This window comes from Cyprinus carpio, chromosome B12, assembly GCF_018340385.1.
Source record: "Cyprinus carpio isolate SPL01 chromosome B12, ASM1834038v1, whole genome shotgun sequence".
NCBI classification, from domain to species: domain Eukaryota; kingdom Metazoa; phylum Chordata; class Actinopteri; order Cypriniformes; family Cyprinidae; genus Cyprinus; species Cyprinus carpio.
Window position 1 is genome coordinate 16,705,068 of NC_056608.1, and position 18,811 is coordinate 16,723,878.

Genomic DNA, 18,811 nt, shown 5'->3' on the forward strand with positions numbered 1-18,811 from the left:
AAGCCCTTTTCTGTTCGTCCATCTTACCGTCAGTGAAGATTTATTCCGGCATTATTCTCTCTTTCTTTCCTTCTTTTATTCTTTTTATGTTCTTTTCTTTCTCCCGCTTATTCTGCTCTTCTTGTTTGGAGGCACTGAGCCATCCAGTGGCCGGAGTTCTCCCCTTTCCTCTCGGCCGGCCACCCCGACCCTCTCTCTGACCCCTAAACATTTCCACATCCCAGGTAGGAGCTGGAGCATCATCTCCCTGTTTTTCTTCTCTAGATAATTTTTCTGCTCTGTCTCTCTCCCTCAATTCTTTCATTTCAATACTCTCCATAATGCATCTATGCTTTTTCTTATTTATTGTTTTGATGGTAGATTTTTTTTTTTTCTCTTATGCTTAGTACATGTACTGCCACAAATAATTCAGAAATTTTGGTCATCCTGTATATGCATCGCATTTCCCCAAATCATGATCATAACTGATACGATTTGTAACTTAGGTGGTATTAAAAAAGTGTTGTTAAAACTAGATCTTTATTTTCTAATTCACAGACCAAGGCATTAACATGTATAGAAAACCACCAATCTACAAACAGCATGGTATGGTTGCTTCAAATTTTAAGCTTATTCTATCTATCTATCTATCTATCTATCTATCTATCTATCTATCTATCTATCTATCTATCTATCTATCTATCTATCTATCCTTTTAGAATGTCAAAAAAGTTTTTTGGTGCCTGTCATTATGGTTTGTGCGCAAGCATGATTTCTGACAATTATTTATATTTATATGTTTGTTTATGTGTGTTGATTCCATCCATCCATTAATTTGTGATTATGATGATATGATCACATCCTATGTTCTCATGTAAGTACCATTTCACATCATAAACTTCTCATCTTTGAGACTCTTTCAATTTCTTTAATCGCTTCCTCACAACCAACTCGCCCATAACAAGAAACTAAAATCCTTACTTCTTTACTAATCACTGTAAAACTTTGATTCTGCATTCTAATTGCATGAAGTTATAGCCTGCAAGGTCCCATAACAAATTCAATGACACCTCAGATGACTCTGCTTTGGTCTCTATCTTGCATACTTTGTAAATCTACACATCTGGCTAGTTTCAATAAATTGAATGGCACCTTTTGAAAAGTCTTGTTTACCAGTTTCAAAATATAGTTATATATCTACATTTTCTGCTTGCTTAATATTATAAAAATCTATACCTTTTCAGTAGCATGTGTGCTCTGTCCACTTTATACTGTCCTGTACTACATGCAGTACTGGCCATTGACATTCAAAGCTTTTGATATTGTCTCTAAATACACCCTACTGGTGTTTTACTCCAAAAAAAGCAACAAATTAAAATCTGTTTAATTGCAATGCTTATTTAACTGATAAAAATCCTGAAATGCTTTGAACTGAATGGCCTGCACTACACTTATTGCCAGCCTATGAGAGTCCATCACTGATAGTCCAGTTCCCCTCAAAATACCGATTCAGATTCAGCTGCACTGGCAGCCCAAAGCAAGTCCGCTGATGACATCATCAAATCATCCAAGTTCCCCGCTGCTCACGCCCCTCGGCCAGATGAAACCCCAAAGATCGAGACCGACTACTGGCCGTGTCCTCCATCCCTTGCTGCTTTAGGTACGCTCCTGGTGCTGGAAGTAAACAAAAACAAATGGAAGCCATCTGTGAATTCAAACGATGCTCTGTGGTTTGAGAACTCTTGGATTGCTGGTGGTAAATTTGGCCTGATGTTCCCTTCTGACTGGTCCTAGAGTTGTAGTGGCAGTAAATCTGAGGAAACTTTAGGATAGAAAAATTTACAGGGACATAGATTTGCCAATGCTAATAAATCAAAGACATTTTCAATCAAAAATCATTTCAACACTCAATCCGATCATGTTTTTATTTTTTATGATTTGTTTTTATATTATTTTTATTCATTGTCATTGGTTTCTATGTGTACTGTACAACTGAACTCCTACTGTAGGTTCCGTTGCAGGTCACCAAGGGGTACAATGACATGACAATGTTGCAGTCATCTAAATATTTTTTTTTCCTTTCTTATTTTATTTGAAAATCTTTTTTGGTCATGGACGGGCAGGCTCAGACGGGAGAAGTCGGTCACGGGACGAAGAAGAGGAAGAGCAAGTGAAACGCAGACAACTTCAGGAAGAACATCTCAGCAAGGTCAAGCGTGTATTAAAGCTTATACTGTACATTGCTTGTGTTATTTTTTTAATCAAAGCAGCCATTTAAATGCATATGTGCCAAATTGTGCTGCATTGCAGTTATTTACATGCCGTTTCTCTATTGTTTTATTAACAAAATCACTAAAATAATTATACAGACACACCTAATTAGCATATTTGCTTTGTGAATAAGGCTAATAAATGCAGGCTAAAGTGGAATGCATTCACCTCTGTGTTTGTACTTTTAGTACTCACATGCTTGTGTTTAACTGCAGATCCAGTCTGGACTTGGGAAGCTCATTCTGAAGGAGGAGATGGAAAAGGAGATGAACAGAGATAGATACATACGAAGTGTGGCCGCCCAGCGCTTTGACTCCCAGTATGCTAACTGTACCACAGGTATAATGCCGCAAACTTTCAAAAAAACCACAACAATTATAGCTTTATTCTGGTATTAGTACACAATACACAAAAGTATTCTGTCCTCTGCTATAGACTCCCAAACCGTAAAAACGTCATCTCTGCCTGGATATGGACGGAATGGCCTCCATCGGGTAAGTCTCAGCCATTCATCTGTTATTTACCTATATTTAACAAATGTATGCAAATCTGTATTAAAATGTAATTTATTCCTGTGATGCAAAGCTGAATTTTCAGCAGTCATTACTCCAGTATTCAGTGTCACATGATCCTTCAGAAATCATTCTAATATGCTGATTTGGTGCTCAAGAGACATTTCTTATTGTCGGTGTTGAAAACAGTTTTCGCTTTTGATCAAATAAATGCAGTCTTGGTGAGCATAAGAGACTTCTTGAGTGTGTGGAATAAATTAGGCCAGTATAACTAAACTAATGTGCATCTTTAATGAGTTCCTTTTTTGTCTATGCTTCCAGCCCCAGTCTACAGAACTCTCTCAGTATAACAGTTATGGGGATGTGTGTGGAGGACAAAGAGGTAAATTGCAATACGTCTAATTGAAAATACATCTAATAACCGAAAAAGCTCTTTGATAATATAATAACATTTGGGAATTTGCCTCTTTCTGATTTACACAGATTTCAAGGTATGTGACTGACCCGCAGTATTTACTGAGCATGTGCACATATGGAAATCAAATCATGCTACATGTAACCGGAATGGCACTCATGCTGTCATTGCTATGCTTGTGTCTGAGTTTGAGCCATGGGGATAGACAAGAGCACAGTCAAGGGTTTGATATGCTGAAAAAAATCCCCCACCCATGAGAACACATCACATGGATAGTGGCTGGATCCACTTCCCTTGCTAGAACTTGCTAAAGAGCAATAGCTGTTAGAAATTAGACCCAGACTATTTCCCAAGGTTCTGAATTCTTGAAAACAGTTTCTGCTTTCTTTTCTTATCATTTGCATCACGTGTATGTGTTCTGTTCTATAGCCCACCCAAGATGCCCAAGATTCCATTACAAGAATGGACAGGGGAATGTCTATGCCTAATATGTTGGAATATAAAGCAAGTATCCCAAATATTTTCAAAAATTATGTTTCTCTTCTCTCTTCCTTCTCTAAATACTCCTCTGTGTTCAATAAATAATCACCCCCTCCCAAAACCAAGATTATTCAGTCAGGAATGTAATTTTGGCTCATCTTTACAGGCGATGGTCAGTGGGAAGAGCAAGACTAGCATAACTCGTATATCTTCCAGTGTTATGAAATGATGTCATCACATGACATACTCTGTTTTAGCAGTGCATAGTTTCGAGATCATTCGATCATTCTGAACTCCTGGTTCTCGTTAAAGAGGCTTCATGATGGTAACATATGGGAATATTTTGTGAAAGTGGTTGCTTTAGTTACCCAGAAGCCTGACTGTCTAGGGCTGAACTTAAATTCATGACTCAGCCCTGGCTAATAGTTATTGGCTACATTAAATAGATTAGAACTTAATAGGCTTTCCCAGCAATGTAAGAAACAATAACTGGCATGACTGTAGAATGTTAACTGTTTGTAGAAGTGCTAGATTTAACAGCACTATAATTCCTTACTGTAGATCTGTAGATACAGTTGGCAAAAACACCCAGGCAAGCTGTAGGGGAAAACAAATCTCTGTGACCATAGTTACCTTTTGAATTCAGGGGGGAAAATAAATAGATTTATAGAATTTTTTTATTTTATTTTTTTTTATTTTTTTTATTAAAGCACAGTCTGAACATTTTTTTAGCCAATTGAATATCAGAAGCAAAAAGGAGAGTAGACTATAAGAGACCACTACGGAGCTCCATATAATATCTGCACCAAAGAATACTTTGCATATTGTATTACAAATAGCATGCACTAATAAGACACTTACTGTATGAATATACACCGATTTAATTGAAATATTGGTCATTAGATTTTAGCTGATATAACAGTTATATATGAATACATAAACTTTTAGTGTTTGTTTGTTTTTGTTTTTTTGTTTTTTTGAGAATTTCATTTATTTTCCCCCATACAAATGAATGTGGTACAGTCAGGAACCATGATTTGTTCTTCTCCATGCTAAACCACATCACCAGTTTATTATGTGTTGTTAACTGTAGGCTATCTACATTACACTTAAAGCATTAAGCCTATATTATTTCTAACCAGTATTTTTTTCCTGTATTGAGAAACACAGACTTTCTGCTTTGGGGAAACAGTACATGCTCACACACAAGGCTCACCTACTGTTTGTTCCTCTGCATGCTCTGACCTCCTCCTGCATACCCACTCTCTCACTTGTACCTTGTGTAGTGTTGTATTTTGGCAAGAGTTGATGTTTGTGTGCTGTGTTAGAATGTAATGACCGTGCATTATTCCCTCGTCCATTTGCTTTCAGCAATTCATTGTGTTTGGCAAATGCCTCGCATAGCATTCTCCATAACAACAAAATTCCTCCTTTTGTAAAGGTGTACCCATATGAAATGCTCACTGTCACCAACAGAGGGCGTGCTAAGCTCCCGAAGGATGTGGACAGGACGAGACTGGAGGTAAATACCACCCAATAGACTCAGTGAAGGGAAACTGAATGAAAGAAAATTAAACAGGGATGTGCATTTATTTTCCATATTTTGCGACATGAATTTTTTTTTTTTTTAATTCCGAGGAAAGGATTTTTTTTTTGTTCTGTAAAATATAATAATAAAAATAAGAAAAACAGTATTATTAAATACTCACATACTTATTAAATAATAAAAATATTGTTTACGTAACATTTATTATTATTTAAATGACAAAAATGTAATAATTAACAGTGTACAATTACTGTTGCACTAAAACCAGACTACAGTGCAGTAAAAAATGGTTGTTAAATACTTAAACACTTATTAAATAATATTTTTATTTAAATGATAAAAAATTAACTAATAAATATATTACTTCAATATAATATTGTACAGTGAACATTTGTATTTAATAAAATAATAATAATAATTTTTGTTGTTGTCATATCAAATGGAGGAGAAAGTTAATTTTTGCTCTTACCTGATGATTAATTAATAATTCTTCTCTCTCTTTATTTATGTACAGCGTCACTTGGCTCCTGAGAAATTCTTTGATATTTTTGGGATGGTGATCCATGAGTTTGACAGACTTCCTCTTTGGAAGCGCAACGACATGAAGAAGAAAGCCAAGCTCTTCTAACTAGCTAATTGTGCATGTTTTAATTTATCAGTCACTCATATGATGTATTAGAGCGATAGTCCCATTGTTTTTTTCCTTTTTTTGCATCAAATTACATGTACAAAAAAGTTTTATTTTGCTTCAAAAAAGATCACTTTTTATTTTCCCAAATCTAGATATCTTTATCTTTAAATGAGTGAGTGTTTGAATAGGAACAAAATGCGGTGACCCCTAGATGCAAACACATGAGCGAGAGGAGCTGATGGTGTGCCTGAGCTCATTAAACCAGCTTCCAGGACCAGAGAGATTTATCCTCCTCCCTCCTGGCCCTCTTGTAAAACAGGACTGTAATTTTTTAGATGGGGACCTGGGGGCTGTCAGCAGGGATCTCCCTCTAAACCGGCCGTTAGGTGGTAGAGTTGTTGGGATCCCTGGGGCCCCCTGCTGCTGTGGATCTAACGAGACCTTTGAAGTGCGTTAAAAGCGGGAAGTGAGAGCTACTGAAGATCCTCCACCTGCGGAGCAGCGCTTCTGGAAGGCATTAGAAAATGAAATCTGCGTCCTGTCCCACCAGCACTCTGCTGCATCGCCACAAACCTAAAAAAAAAAAATTCCCATCCTACACGTAAAGTAGCAAGCATGTTCACCATAACCAAAGCCCAAAACAGCACCTGAAAAAGATAAGTTCTTTATCCAAAATCCACTAGTCTGATAGCCAGAATAGGCGGTGGTGATTATTATTATAATTTCAAAAATTACATTTAAACTTAAAAATGATTATTAAATGTCGCCACTAGAGGTCAGACATGGGACGATAACAGAAATCGGCCCACTCTGAAACAGCTTCCTCTGAATCAGACAATCTGTTTATTGTAACTTCTGTTTTTTGAATAAAGCAAGAAAAGCCTTTTAAATGACTGCCTCAGGATTATGATACACGGGGCAACTTTGGACAATGTTGCCGTCAATAGGCAACCAGGTGAGACACATGACCCATCTAAATTATCCAGATAGAAATTTATTACTCATTCTCAATGGGAACGTGCCAAAGCAACATTGCTCAGAAAAAGATGCCCCATGTATCATCAGCATCAGAGGTGTTTCAATACTGCCACTGTGTTGACTTGGGATTGTCGGAGCTGTAGCCATAGCATTTGTGCCAGGTGTAGACTCGATATCAGGGCCGTATCTCTGTCGTTCATTTATATTGCTGCCGTGTTCCCATAGACACTGTCTCGGCTTGCAGATGTATTATGGGCTGCCGTTGGCTATTATTCCCAGCAGTTTCCTGTGTTACTAGCAGGGTTAATGACAGAGAACTAGGACATATAACAGCATTGTGCTTTTATAGTATCACAAAACATATGACTATAACGAGTGTGATTACTAGAAACAGACCTGTATGTCACTTTAAAACAGAATGAAGAGTTGGTTTTGATACCCCTACTGTGTACCTCACCCTTTTCTGTCTTTTTGAGGGAAAAGATTTGATGAAAATGGTGTATAAGCTCTGCTGAGTAATAAAACTCTGCTTCAGATCATATTGTCTGACGTAGTTATTACTGTGTGGTGCACTTTACATGAAATACAAGCCCCTGTGCCATAAGGGGGCCATTACGAGTGGGAGGTCCGCCTGTTGAGTCACTTGGAAATCCCTGGGTGCTTTCCTTCATGTTATCTTCTGCCTGATAAATGTACCCGGTGGTATGACCTGTTTCCCAAAACACTCTCAGGCTCCCAGGCTCCAGAGTCAGTCGAATTCAAAACAAGCCTTGGCACTGTGCTACTCTACAATGGTTCCACTCTGAATTGTAGAGGTATTTGAGCAAGAGAATGAGTGTTTATTGGTGTTTCTGGTCACCCATATCACTGTCATCCTCCTGCACAGTAGGAACAGAAAGACACATTTATCCATGTTTGACAGACTGTGACAGACTCATCAGTACAAGAAGATATGCATGAAAGAAATGAGTCAGGGATGTAATTTATTTGTATTTTACGACCCATTATATAGAATAGCCCATTATTCGATGTATTATAATAACAAAAACATTATTATTAAATATTAAATTTCTTTACAGGACAATTGTTTGATTTATTTATAAATTTTAATAATAATACAAATTTAATTTTTTTTAACAATAATTATGTTTAAAATAATTTTTGCAGTACAGTAGTTGTGATGTTTTATTTATTTCTATAATTTGTATTTATAAATTTTTATTGTTTAATGTCTATAATTTATAATTATTATCAATATATTATTAAAAACTAATTCTTACAGTATAATAGTATGGCAATAATAATATATTGATTTGTTTAATTTTTATACTGTAAATAATAAAATATTCCTAAGAATTGTTTTAAACACTCATTTTTACAGTACATATCAACAGTTTTTACATATTTACAATATTGATTTTTATTTTATTTTATAAATAATCATGGCAATTTTTATTTATTACTTTTATTTTGTGTGTGATTAATTATTTTGAAGATTTATTTTCTTGCAAGAAAACGTCAACAGGCATACAGATTGGCTGCAGAGTGTGACCAAGAGGGATATGTTGACTCAGCATTTATACCCTAATCAAATCCGGATGCTTCTATCTCATCCAGTCTTGCACACACACACACACACACACACACACACACACACACACATCACATAGATTTCCTGTTATCTCTCAGCTCATTGAAAACTCAAGCATGTTAATCAAACATCAAGAAAAGCAAAGAACACTCTTTGGGAGAGTAGAGCAAATAAAGATAATAATAATTATAAAAAATGAAATTTCCTCCATCTAAGTTAATGAATACAACAAAATATTTTGAATAATATTATTATATTTATAAAAATATAAATATAACAATTATTACCCCCCCCCCAATTCAGTATGCTTATGTAATAATTAATAATAATATAAGCATATTGAGTTGGGAAAATAGAAGACCCTGTGCAAAAAGAGAGCCATTACAAATGAAAGTTTGCCTGTTTAGTCCTGCTCTGAATTGTAGAATGAGAGTATTTAAGCAAGAAAATTCGTGTTTATTGGTGTTTCTGGTCACCCGTACGGCTGTCACCCTCTTGCACATTTTGAACAAGAAAGACGCTTTTTTTCATGTTCAACAGACTGTGACATGGACACACTAGTATCAAAAGATACACATACACACAAGGTTCCCATCCTGTGGAGCTCATTACCATGCTTGGTTTGATTTGCTTTTTAGGACGCCTATTCATTACTTTCACCATTTCATATGTTTTTCTGTACAATTCATGCCTGGTTTGTGTTTTGCCATCATCCTCATCTATGCCGTCTCGCTGCTGTATCCACTGAACATTTAGGGCAGTTATACACTTGTCTTGAATTTCAGACCCCACAAGCCCTATCAGTATTTCCTGAGCTCATTCTGAAGAAAATGTGGCAGTAATAAGGGGCTTTGCCTCAATACGTGCCACCCTGAATGTTCTCACACCAAAAACCTGTTTTTTCTTGTATAAACTAGACTGAACCTGATCACTCAGTTTGGGAGTGGCAGAATAAAGGAATTATTTCATGACATAGCACTCTCCTCTCGAAGATCCATGGGAGCTCAGAACTGAGTTTGATCAGGTGCCTTCCTTTCTCTGACTGAGTGAAAAGCTACACCGACTTGCCAAGGTGGGTTACTGTCTACAGTCAGCAAGACAGCACAGTAGGGCAGAACTTCAGAAGAGCAAGGATATGAAGCTTTCAGACCAAGTATTCCATCTTTTATCCTTTTATCTGCCTGGCGGTAAGTTATTGTGCTCAGTGATGGATAGCATCTCATCGCCCCGTTGCCCTGACTGATGTACTTGGCACATTCTGAGCACCTCTTTGTGTACAAAGACTTTAATGGTGTTTTGTGAGTGTATGTCTATGTGTATAACATGGGAAATGTCCTTGAATCAAAAGGCTCCAGTGCTGGGATGGGGCTGAATCAGTGACCCCTGCTCTCTGACTCACAGCTGTGGAATGTTCTTTGTGCTTAAACTAGTAGCAACCAGGATGATCTGCCAATGTCTGAACCCACACCATCCAGCTGATACACAGCCTCCAAACAATGTTCCCACAATGCAACCCTTTCAAGCATCTGAGCGGCATTCCAGATTCTTCATAAATGTGATACCTGTTAGCCTTTGAACTTGAATCTTGAAATCTGTTCAAAAGCGTATTCCCATTATTCCTTTTATGCCCCATGAGTTTGAACAATATGACTCCCCTCATTTTTTCCTCTACAAACAAACGTTTGGAAAGCAGACCACCCTCCGTCAGGCCCCCTTCCCACACAAGTCTCACAGACAGTTTTTCATTCACACATCCACCTCTAAAGCCACAGGATCAGCTGAGTCTGAATACTGACTGGAAACCTGCTAGATTAACTAAGGCAGTTTGTATAGTGCTTCCCATACTGTTTCAGTTAGAGGGGATTACCCTGTCGCTCAGACATGAGTAACCACTGCCGCTCAAAAAAATATTCTTACATCCGGCCTTGATATTGAAAAATGGTGCCTTAATGCACAACGTGGTGGGGTTTTCTGTGAATGGCAATGACAAATTCATGTCAGGAAAAAGGAAGATTCAAAACAGTGACTGCTGCTTTGATGTGTAATTTTAGCACCACCAGTGACAATTGCACGGAAAGGTATTTAGGAAAGAAAAAAAAGAAGAAAATAAATATTACATATATGTATGTATATATATATATATATATATATATATATATATATATATATATATATATATATATATATATATATATATATATATACAAGAAAACTGATAATAATAATAATTATTATCAGTTTATATATAATATATATATTACACTGGTCATATTTTTAAAGGACTGGTTGTTTAGATCTCTTTAAACATTCATTTTATGAAGATCTCCATTTCTTAAATGAGACAGCTGTTCAGAAGTTTGGGGTTTTTGAAAGTCTCTTATGCTCACCAACGCTTTATTTTTTTGTTATGTAAGAAAGTAATGACAGTTTTTTTTTGTTATATTATTGCAATTTAAGAACTGCTTTCTATTTTAATATATTTCAAAATGTAAGTTATACAAAGCTGAATTTTCAGCTCGCAATCTTAAGTGTGACATTATCCATAAATCATTCTAATATGCTGACTCAGAAACATTTCTTCTTATTATCAGTATTGGAAACAGTTATGCTGCTTACATATTTTGTGGAAACCATGATAGATTTTCAGTTTTCTTTGATGAACTAAAACTTCACTTTTTTTTCTACTTTTTTTGTAGTCTTTACTGTCACTTTTGATCAGTTTAGTGCATCATTGCTAAATAGAAGTGCTAATTTAAAAAAAAAAATACTGAATCTAAATTTTTAACATAGTGTATGTAAATAATTGTTTGCATATGGGAAATCGGCATGCTCTATATATACATCACCATATTATGTTAAAAGGGAATTCAGTTCTACCACTGATCTACTTATATGCTAAGAAAACAAACACAGAATATAACAAATTATGATTTATACGCATCTAATCCCTAGTTCACAGAAAAGGACTTGACAGGGAAGTGGAAAGTTCTTGCAAACCCTTTGGGGTTTGGCGGAGGGGTCAGCTTCTCAGAGCATGTGACTCCCATTGACCCATTGACACAAAGATATGATGATCCTGATGTACAGTAATTGTCCTTATCCAAATATTCCTGTCAGGTTTATGCAGCTGCTGTGGTGGACCCTTAACCTGTCCAGACTAGCATGTCCCCCTAATCTGTTTAGGTATGTTTTGTGTACTCAAAGGAGGGGAAAGGAAGTAAATAAACCTGTTCACCCCTCACAGAAAGGTGCACTGAAGGTAGAGTTCACCTAAATCATGTCACCATTTACTCACCCTCAAGTTGCACCAAACATGATTTTCTTTTTTTTCTGTTGAGCGTAAAAGATGAAATTTTGAAGAACATCAGTAACCCAACAGTTACAATCAGCAACTGTGATATTAAAACTGCTTTTACTTTTCCAGTTACTTTGCACTATTTTGCAATAGTAATCCAGATTATATATGTTCTTTATGCATTGTGTGCCCTAAACAGTTGGGTTGTTTTATCTTAATTGTCCAATGTATATAATTCATTTAATTCAATAAGTAACTTAATCTAATCTTGGATAACTAGTGAAGCGGTATAATAATTACACAATGTTTTAGGCTTACAGTCAAAATTAGGTCTATCTAATATCCCCCTAATGCATTGCAAGTGCTTTCAAGCTGGGGTCCGGAGACCAGTACACTGGAAAACGTACAAATATAAAAACACATCAGTAAAAACAAATAACATTTAAATAAATAATGTAATATTTTCTAGATAATTTTACATATATTTATAATATTAATCTATATATTTTATGAAAAGATATAACTGCATTTTAAATTTTTGGATGGGGGTCTCCTGACGAGGATGATTGTATTTTGGGGCATATGTACAACAATAATAATTTACTACTAAAACCAGCCCATAAGGAAAAAAAAAAAGAAGAAGATATTTGTATGTGGAATGTATTTTATATTCCTGCATATACTTTGAAAGTACTGTATGCTCACTGAAATTTATTCAGATATATTCAGTGTTCAAACTTATAAATATAAAATATACAACTCTTTCAAAGCATGTTGAAGTTTGTAAGTGTAGGATATGCAGTCGTTTAACAGTGAGAGGCGCATCTGAAAGAGCTGTAGAAGAGGAGAGGATAACATCACATCTCATTCACATCACATCAGAATCAGACTATCCAAGAAAACCTGACACAGACCAGTCTGACCACTGATCTGCTTCATATAAAACCAGCAGACGGTCGAGGAAGTCTTCTTCGCGTGTGAAGAATGGATAAGCACAATGGTAAGTGGAATGATTATATGAAGTTTACATGGTGTCATGTCTCCTGTACACGCATAGCCCTCTGTAAACCAACTTTAAACCTTTGCGATGTTTTCCAATCCTCGATATTTGGGATAACGGATCGTGGGAAACTGGGGGATCGCTCTCCAGAGGGATGCAACAGGAGGAAACTGAGTTTCCAGGGAAAGTTGACTTTTCAGTACGCTCGTTCATTGATTTCTCCATCTCTGTGTTTCGCATTCTTCCTGAGTATTAGTATACGATTTCTGAATGCAAAAATAAACAAGCATTTGTTAGAGACACTCACAAGAGTTCTGTCCAGTAGCAACAATTGTTCTTCCAGAATTCTTTGCATTCCTGTGGTTTAAGCTTTTTGTATGCATAGGAATGCAGAGCCCTAATATTTTATGACTAAACTGAGATAAGAGTCTACTCTATGGGAGGAACAGCAGCTTTTGTGCAAACTGATGTTTCTCTCTGGAAAAGTTTCTGGAAGAATATTCATCAGTTCAGCTATCCTAGATTGAGCATGTCTGATACTAATATTAACAACAACAGCAATCCAACACTAATGATCATCTACCATATGTAGTAGCAAGTAGCTATTAGATTGATTTGTTAAGTGTAGCAGCAATAGACCAAAGTTCTTGGACACTGTGGAAAAAGGTGTTTGAACACAAAAACCTCTGTACCACAACAGACAAAGGTTTTCACTTCATAATTCCACTTCCTGTGCTGTGCAGACTTGAGTTAGTGAAGTAGACTATTTGGTCGGGTTTTGGTTTAACTCAAAATTCTATTATCTTACCAGTTCTTGGTATTCGCATGACAGTCTCCGTACTGTTTTTGACTGAATATGTCACTTCACTATTCCAGTCTGTCTAACCCTAACCCTAATATTAGTTTAAATTGATGCAATGTTATCTGTAACTGTTAACACTCTCTTTCATGTTAGGTGGATTCTGATTGGCTGTCAATGTTTACATTGTTCATCAGCTGGAAAAAAAAAATGTTCTGAAAGTGATTTCAGTGATATTGTTCCTCTGTGTTGTTGTCTTCATACAGTAGCTGTGGTGTGAACTTCCATATTCTCGTAGAATTAAGGCCCGTTTACACCAAAAATGATAATTATAAGGATAATTATCCACATCAACAGACTATAACATTGCATTTATTATTTGTTGCCTGGCTCTTTAAATCCTCACACTCTTTAAAGTTAAGTGGACTCTGATTGGTTGTCAGTGTTTTTATGGTTCATTAGCTGGAAATCAGCTGGAGAGCGATTCCAATGATATTGTTCCTCTGTGTTGTTATTGTTATAGTTGTGTTGTGAACTTCCCTATTAACGATTTTTAATACATCATAATTAAAATTATCGTGAGCGGTGTGAATGGGCCTTAACTCTATATTCTTCTTTGGAAAATAGTAAGGGACAGAACTGAAATTTATAATTTTATTTACTGAAAATGTCCCCTTTTGCTGTTGCTTTAAAATCTCAAGCACGTGCATATTCAGGTTTGGCAATTTTTGACAGCCCCAGATTCATTTGCATTGTATGGGAAAAACAGCATTAACATTCTGGTAAACAATACCATAACGACATGAGGGTGAGTAAATGATGACAGAATGAACTACTCCTTTAATTAGCAGGCACGTGTGACTTGATTAAATGTGGTGAGACTCTATTGCACACTGTGATAGTTTAATGACAGCATTGTGTTGGTAAATGCTGTCAGGAACAGGCCTGCAGTTGTTGTGGTTAGACGTCTGTGAGGCCATGCCTCTTAAAGACTCTTTGTGAATTTTGTTTTTGTGAGATAAGACATATAGGGAGGGAAGGAAGATAGAGGGAGGAAAATAGGAAAGTGGGAGGAGGGAGATGGCATTTTGAGGAGTATCGCATAATTTCTCCCATGATAAAACTCTGAGTGGGTGACATATTTTCCAAAGTCATATGATGCTTTGTTTGTGTGTAGCATAACATAGTAGAGACAAGCTCTGTAATGCTATTTACATAATGAGAACTTTTGGGATTGACTAACAGAACTGTGTAGATGACATGAATGTGCATGTTTTGAGTTCAGGATATAGCTTTGGGTTGTGGTTCTGGATAATACAGTACTTTGAGCCTCAGAATTCACAGTTAGTATCGCAAAACTGTTGATTCTGGCATATTTAGTGTCACTTTTACATGAAAATGCTTTTGTGTGGACATTTGAGCCTGCAGCGAATCTGAACTAAGAGGTTTAGTTCAAACTCTTGTTCTCTGTTTATTGCTGTGATGCAATAGCAGAGTGTGCTAAAGATAGAGAGTGTGTAGAATTTCAATAATGAGATGAAAAAGTAATCTAAATCTGATAAGTACCCAGATGTACCCGAATAGAGTATTTAGACCCGTGCTCTTTTCTTATCCCTCCGGCTTCCTCCATTCCCGCCTTGATTTCTCTCTTCAAAGGGAGCTTGTGGAACCAGATCTCACCCTTGAGGTCCGGCATGATACCAGCATGTTTCCGGACCCACCCACAGGCTCCGCCGCCTGGGCCTGCACTCAGAACGTGTCAGCGTTCCAGAATGTTGCTGGAGACACAGGGACGTCTCGTGCATCTTAATAAAGACAGCCTGCGTGCTGGAAACAGCTCCAAAGGCTTCCCAGAATGAGAGATCAGCACTTTTTCAAAATGTGTCCTTGAGTTCATGCCCTCATTACCCTCACTTCTGAAGAAAGTCAACAGGGAAGCAGCACGCTTATTAGTAAACGGAGAGAGCACAGTGGAGGTGAAAATAAAGAGAAAAATAGGCAGGAATCAGCACTTTTCCCGGGATCGGCCTGGAATAGAGTTGGGTTCCGGAAGGATAAATCTCATTTATTTTCTCCATAAAGAAATTTATTTTAATAAAAGTAAACCTGTCAGGACAGACCTACAGTGAGTTCTGAGGTTTTTAAGCAATGATATATGCTTCTGAATGTCCTGAATCAGCCAGGTCTTCGGATCCTCCTCTTTAGAGTAGTTGCTGTTGCCAGGGAAATGAACAGGCAACATGCCAAAAGACTGTCCATTCCCATTAAGCTTTGAAAATGATGTAATTGAATACTAGTGCTGTCAAACGATTAATCTTGATTAATTGCATGCAAAATAAAAGTTTTGTTTACATGATATATGTATGTGTACTGGGTATATTTATTATGTATTTATAAATACACACACATGCATGTTAATATTTAAGAAAAATATGCTATATCATGAGACTGGAGTAATGGCTGCTGAAATGACTGAAAATTTGCATTTTTAAATATATTCAAATAGAAAACAGTTATTTTGCAATATTACTGTTTTTGCTGTATGTTTGATCTAATAAATGCAGCCTTGGTGAGCCGAAGAGCCTTCTTTCAAAAAAGGAAAAAAATGTTTGAACTTTTGTGTGTTGTATTTATTTATTTTTTGCATTGAATCAAAACTGATGTTGTGATTCGTCTTGGAGCTGGTTGGTTTGGTTTAAAGCTTAGAAGTCTTTATTGAGGAATTTTTTGAAATCCCTATGGAGAAATGAATGGGAAAAATACTTCCGGAAACCAAGACTGCTGAAAAAGTGGGTGGTCACTGTTGCACTTTTTAAAACAGACTTGCAGAGAAGAGATTCAACTCCAACTTTCCCTTGAATGGTTACTGCTCTGCCTAAACTGGCCTCTCAATTTGGCCGTGTTTAGAGAGTAATCTGTGCAACAATGCTATCACAATATCTGTGTTTAAGGGTGGTTAATTCAGGCGTGGAGGTTGTGATTTCGAGATGGCTTGATAATTCCATGCTTATCTCTTCGCAGGAGTGTCAGTTGTGATTTGTCCACGGTTAAGATTACAGCCCGGCATGCTGTTGTCAAGTCTGAGCCGGCTAAATAATGCAGTTGATCTGGTTGCAATTGTGAGTCAGTGCTGTTTCAGATCCTCTCTTGCTTAAAGTTTGAGACTTCTGATGGAGTCAAAACAAAGACACATTTGTTGTTGTTTTTGTTTTGGTTAGCCCCTGACATCTTGTTATGACTATTGCAGTACAAAATTTCGAAATTGAGCGAATGTACGTTCAGCCAACAAAATATATAACAGTGTAACTTGCATCATCATTCGTCAGAAGTTAATCACAGCAAGACAGAGTAGACGCCAACTGCTGCCGGCTGAGCTGTGTGTTTGAAGTCTTATCTGTGTATGATTTCAACGAAATGTACATTTTCCAAGTCAGTGTCACTTTGTTTCTGTATCGTCATTCAAATTTTCCTCTCTTGTGACAGTGTAATGGCAAGAAAATGGTTTGAATTTGGTCCCCTAGATTTGACCCATGTTAATGTCCTTTCAGTGGCCAGCAGAAGATAAAGTTTAAACAGTGTGGACTGAGCCCCTTCAATCAGGCTTTTGTCACCACTCATTTATCCTCCACAGAAACGATGACGTCAGAGGCAGTGTTGCCGAGTGAAACAGAGGTGAGCCAATCAGTGGCTGGGCTGAGAGAGTTACACTAACGTGCACAGCCAGTGGAAAATTGACGTGTCACTTGTTTTGGAATATTTTTTAAGGCCATCGAGGGGTCATGTATACCTGCCACAAATTAACATTGCTTATTAAAATGAAATTATAACATTAATGCAATGTTTATGTAACCTTTATTTGAAGTGGATTTCTTTTGTACCATTATTTCAACTTCTTTACTGTCATTTTTTTATCAATTTAATACATTTTTACTAAATAAAGTATTAATTTCTTTCAAAAAAAATGAAATTGAAAATCTTATAGACCCCAAAATTAAATAGTTGTGTATATGCGAGTGTACTTCTGAAAGTTGACACAATAGACAATTAGCAATTAAAGCCTAAATATTCTCTTCCAGGAAAATGGACCAAAAATATTAATGACTCATTTTGTACACAGGGGCAGATATAAAATTTTTGCCAATAGCAAGTAGCAAATTATGCTTTTGCTGGGCTATGGGTTAAACTAAAGACTTTTGGCTATTAAAAAACAACCATAATGTCTTGTTTTAATTGGAAACATTTCAACACTGGAAGGAAAACTGTTTGTTGAATCATTTCAGGGGAACTTTAAAATGACTCATTCCAGATGAAATTGCACTAAAAACGATAGGTTATCACTGGATTTGTTACTAAACCATTTTCAACATTCATGCATGTAAATGAAGTTAATCTTTGACATTTTTCAAAACATTTGGCATACAGGCTTCACAATATTAGTGTTCCTGTGTACTGTAAATATGAAAGAAATGTAAGCACACAAACTTAGATAAGAAAGCTGTGAAAGGAGCACTCCATAGAATAATAAATTCACAATGTATATTTATATTCTACTTGTTTTTGTAAGAGGGTGGTGTGTGAATAATAGTGTTACTGTGGCTCGCTGTAGAGAGGGACTCGTTCACACGGAAGAACTCAGTCCCAATTCAAATTAAATAATGCTGTATACGAAACTATCACTGCTGCTCCGAAACCGTTATTCATTATTATCATCTGTGCAGCGAATGTCAATCAAAGAGAACTGAGATACTGTATCTCTTTAAGTCTGAAGGGACGCCGCTAACGAATGCATGCCTGTGTTGAAGAGGAACAACGTAAAACAAAAAAACCATAGTCAAGGGATATATTTCTAAGTCCAACTACAATCACAGCCAAAACCCATAAGCAGCACAGCAGAAATATGTGTGGGAAAGCAACAGACTAGAGGAGTTTTTGTGGGTTTAAATCAGTGTCTTTTGTGTCTGTGGACAATTAGAGAAGAGAAATGGGAGCGACTTGGTGTCGTTTCTTTTTTATTTTTAATTAAAATGCAACAACTGTTTGTTAAAGTCTACATGAAATACTATTTTTTTCTTACTTCTTACATAATGCACGTTTCTGCTCTTATTGTACATGTTTTATTCATGCACATTTTTACCAAGACCTGTGTCTTTTTGATATTTTATCAGAGTGTACTAACTTCCTCCACCTCTGAAACAACTTCCAATTTTGGCACATTGACAAGACATAATTTGGCTACACTGCTACTGAATTATTTTGAAGAGGTCATATGATAAGATTTCAAGTTTTCCTTTCTCTTTGGAGTGTTACAAGCTCT

General features: G+C 36.5%; 2 protein-coding genes across 41 annotated transcripts in view; both read left to right on the plus strand.

The window, feature by feature from the left end:
• Window positions 1-7,351, plus strand: part of ablim1b (actin binding LIM protein 1b) — a 63,915-nt gene extending 56,564 nt beyond the window's left edge. For 13 of the 40 annotated variants that reach the window (XM_042735691.1, XM_042735671.1, XM_042735687.1 and 10 more), the window contains 11 exons: window positions 132-224; window positions 538-585; window positions 1,493-1,639; window positions 2,103-2,188; window positions 2,466-2,589; window positions 2,686-2,744; window positions 3,084-3,144; window positions 3,246-3,253; window positions 3,607-3,681; window positions 5,099-5,179; window positions 5,718-7,351. In XM_042735691.1, coding sequence (XP_042591625.1) covers window positions 132-224; window positions 538-585; window positions 1,493-1,639; window positions 2,103-2,188; window positions 2,466-2,589; window positions 2,686-2,744; window positions 3,084-3,144; window positions 3,246-3,253; window positions 3,607-3,681; window positions 5,099-5,179; window positions 5,718-5,831 — 896 coding nt within the window. In that variant the 3' untranslated portion in view covers window positions 5,832-7,351. The remainder of the gene's footprint in view (window positions 1-131; window positions 225-537; window positions 586-1,492; window positions 1,640-2,102; window positions 2,189-2,465; window positions 2,590-2,685; window positions 2,745-3,083; window positions 3,145-3,245; window positions 3,254-3,606; window positions 3,682-5,098; window positions 5,180-5,717) is intronic. The other 27 variants (XM_042735703.1, XM_042735667.1, XM_042735669.1 and 24 more) reach the window with 11 other exon arrangements.
• A 5,162-nt stretch (window positions 7,352-12,513) lies between these two features.
• afap1l2 (actin filament associated protein 1-like 2) overlaps window positions 12,514-18,811 on the plus strand; it is a 34,551-nt gene continuing 28,253 nt past the window's right edge. The window contains exon 1 of the mRNA XM_042735709.1: window positions 12,514-12,698. Within this exon, the coding sequence (XP_042591643.1) occupies window positions 12,683-12,698 (16 nt within the window). The 5' untranslated portion in view covers window positions 12,514-12,682. The remainder of the gene's footprint in view (window positions 12,699-18,811) is intronic.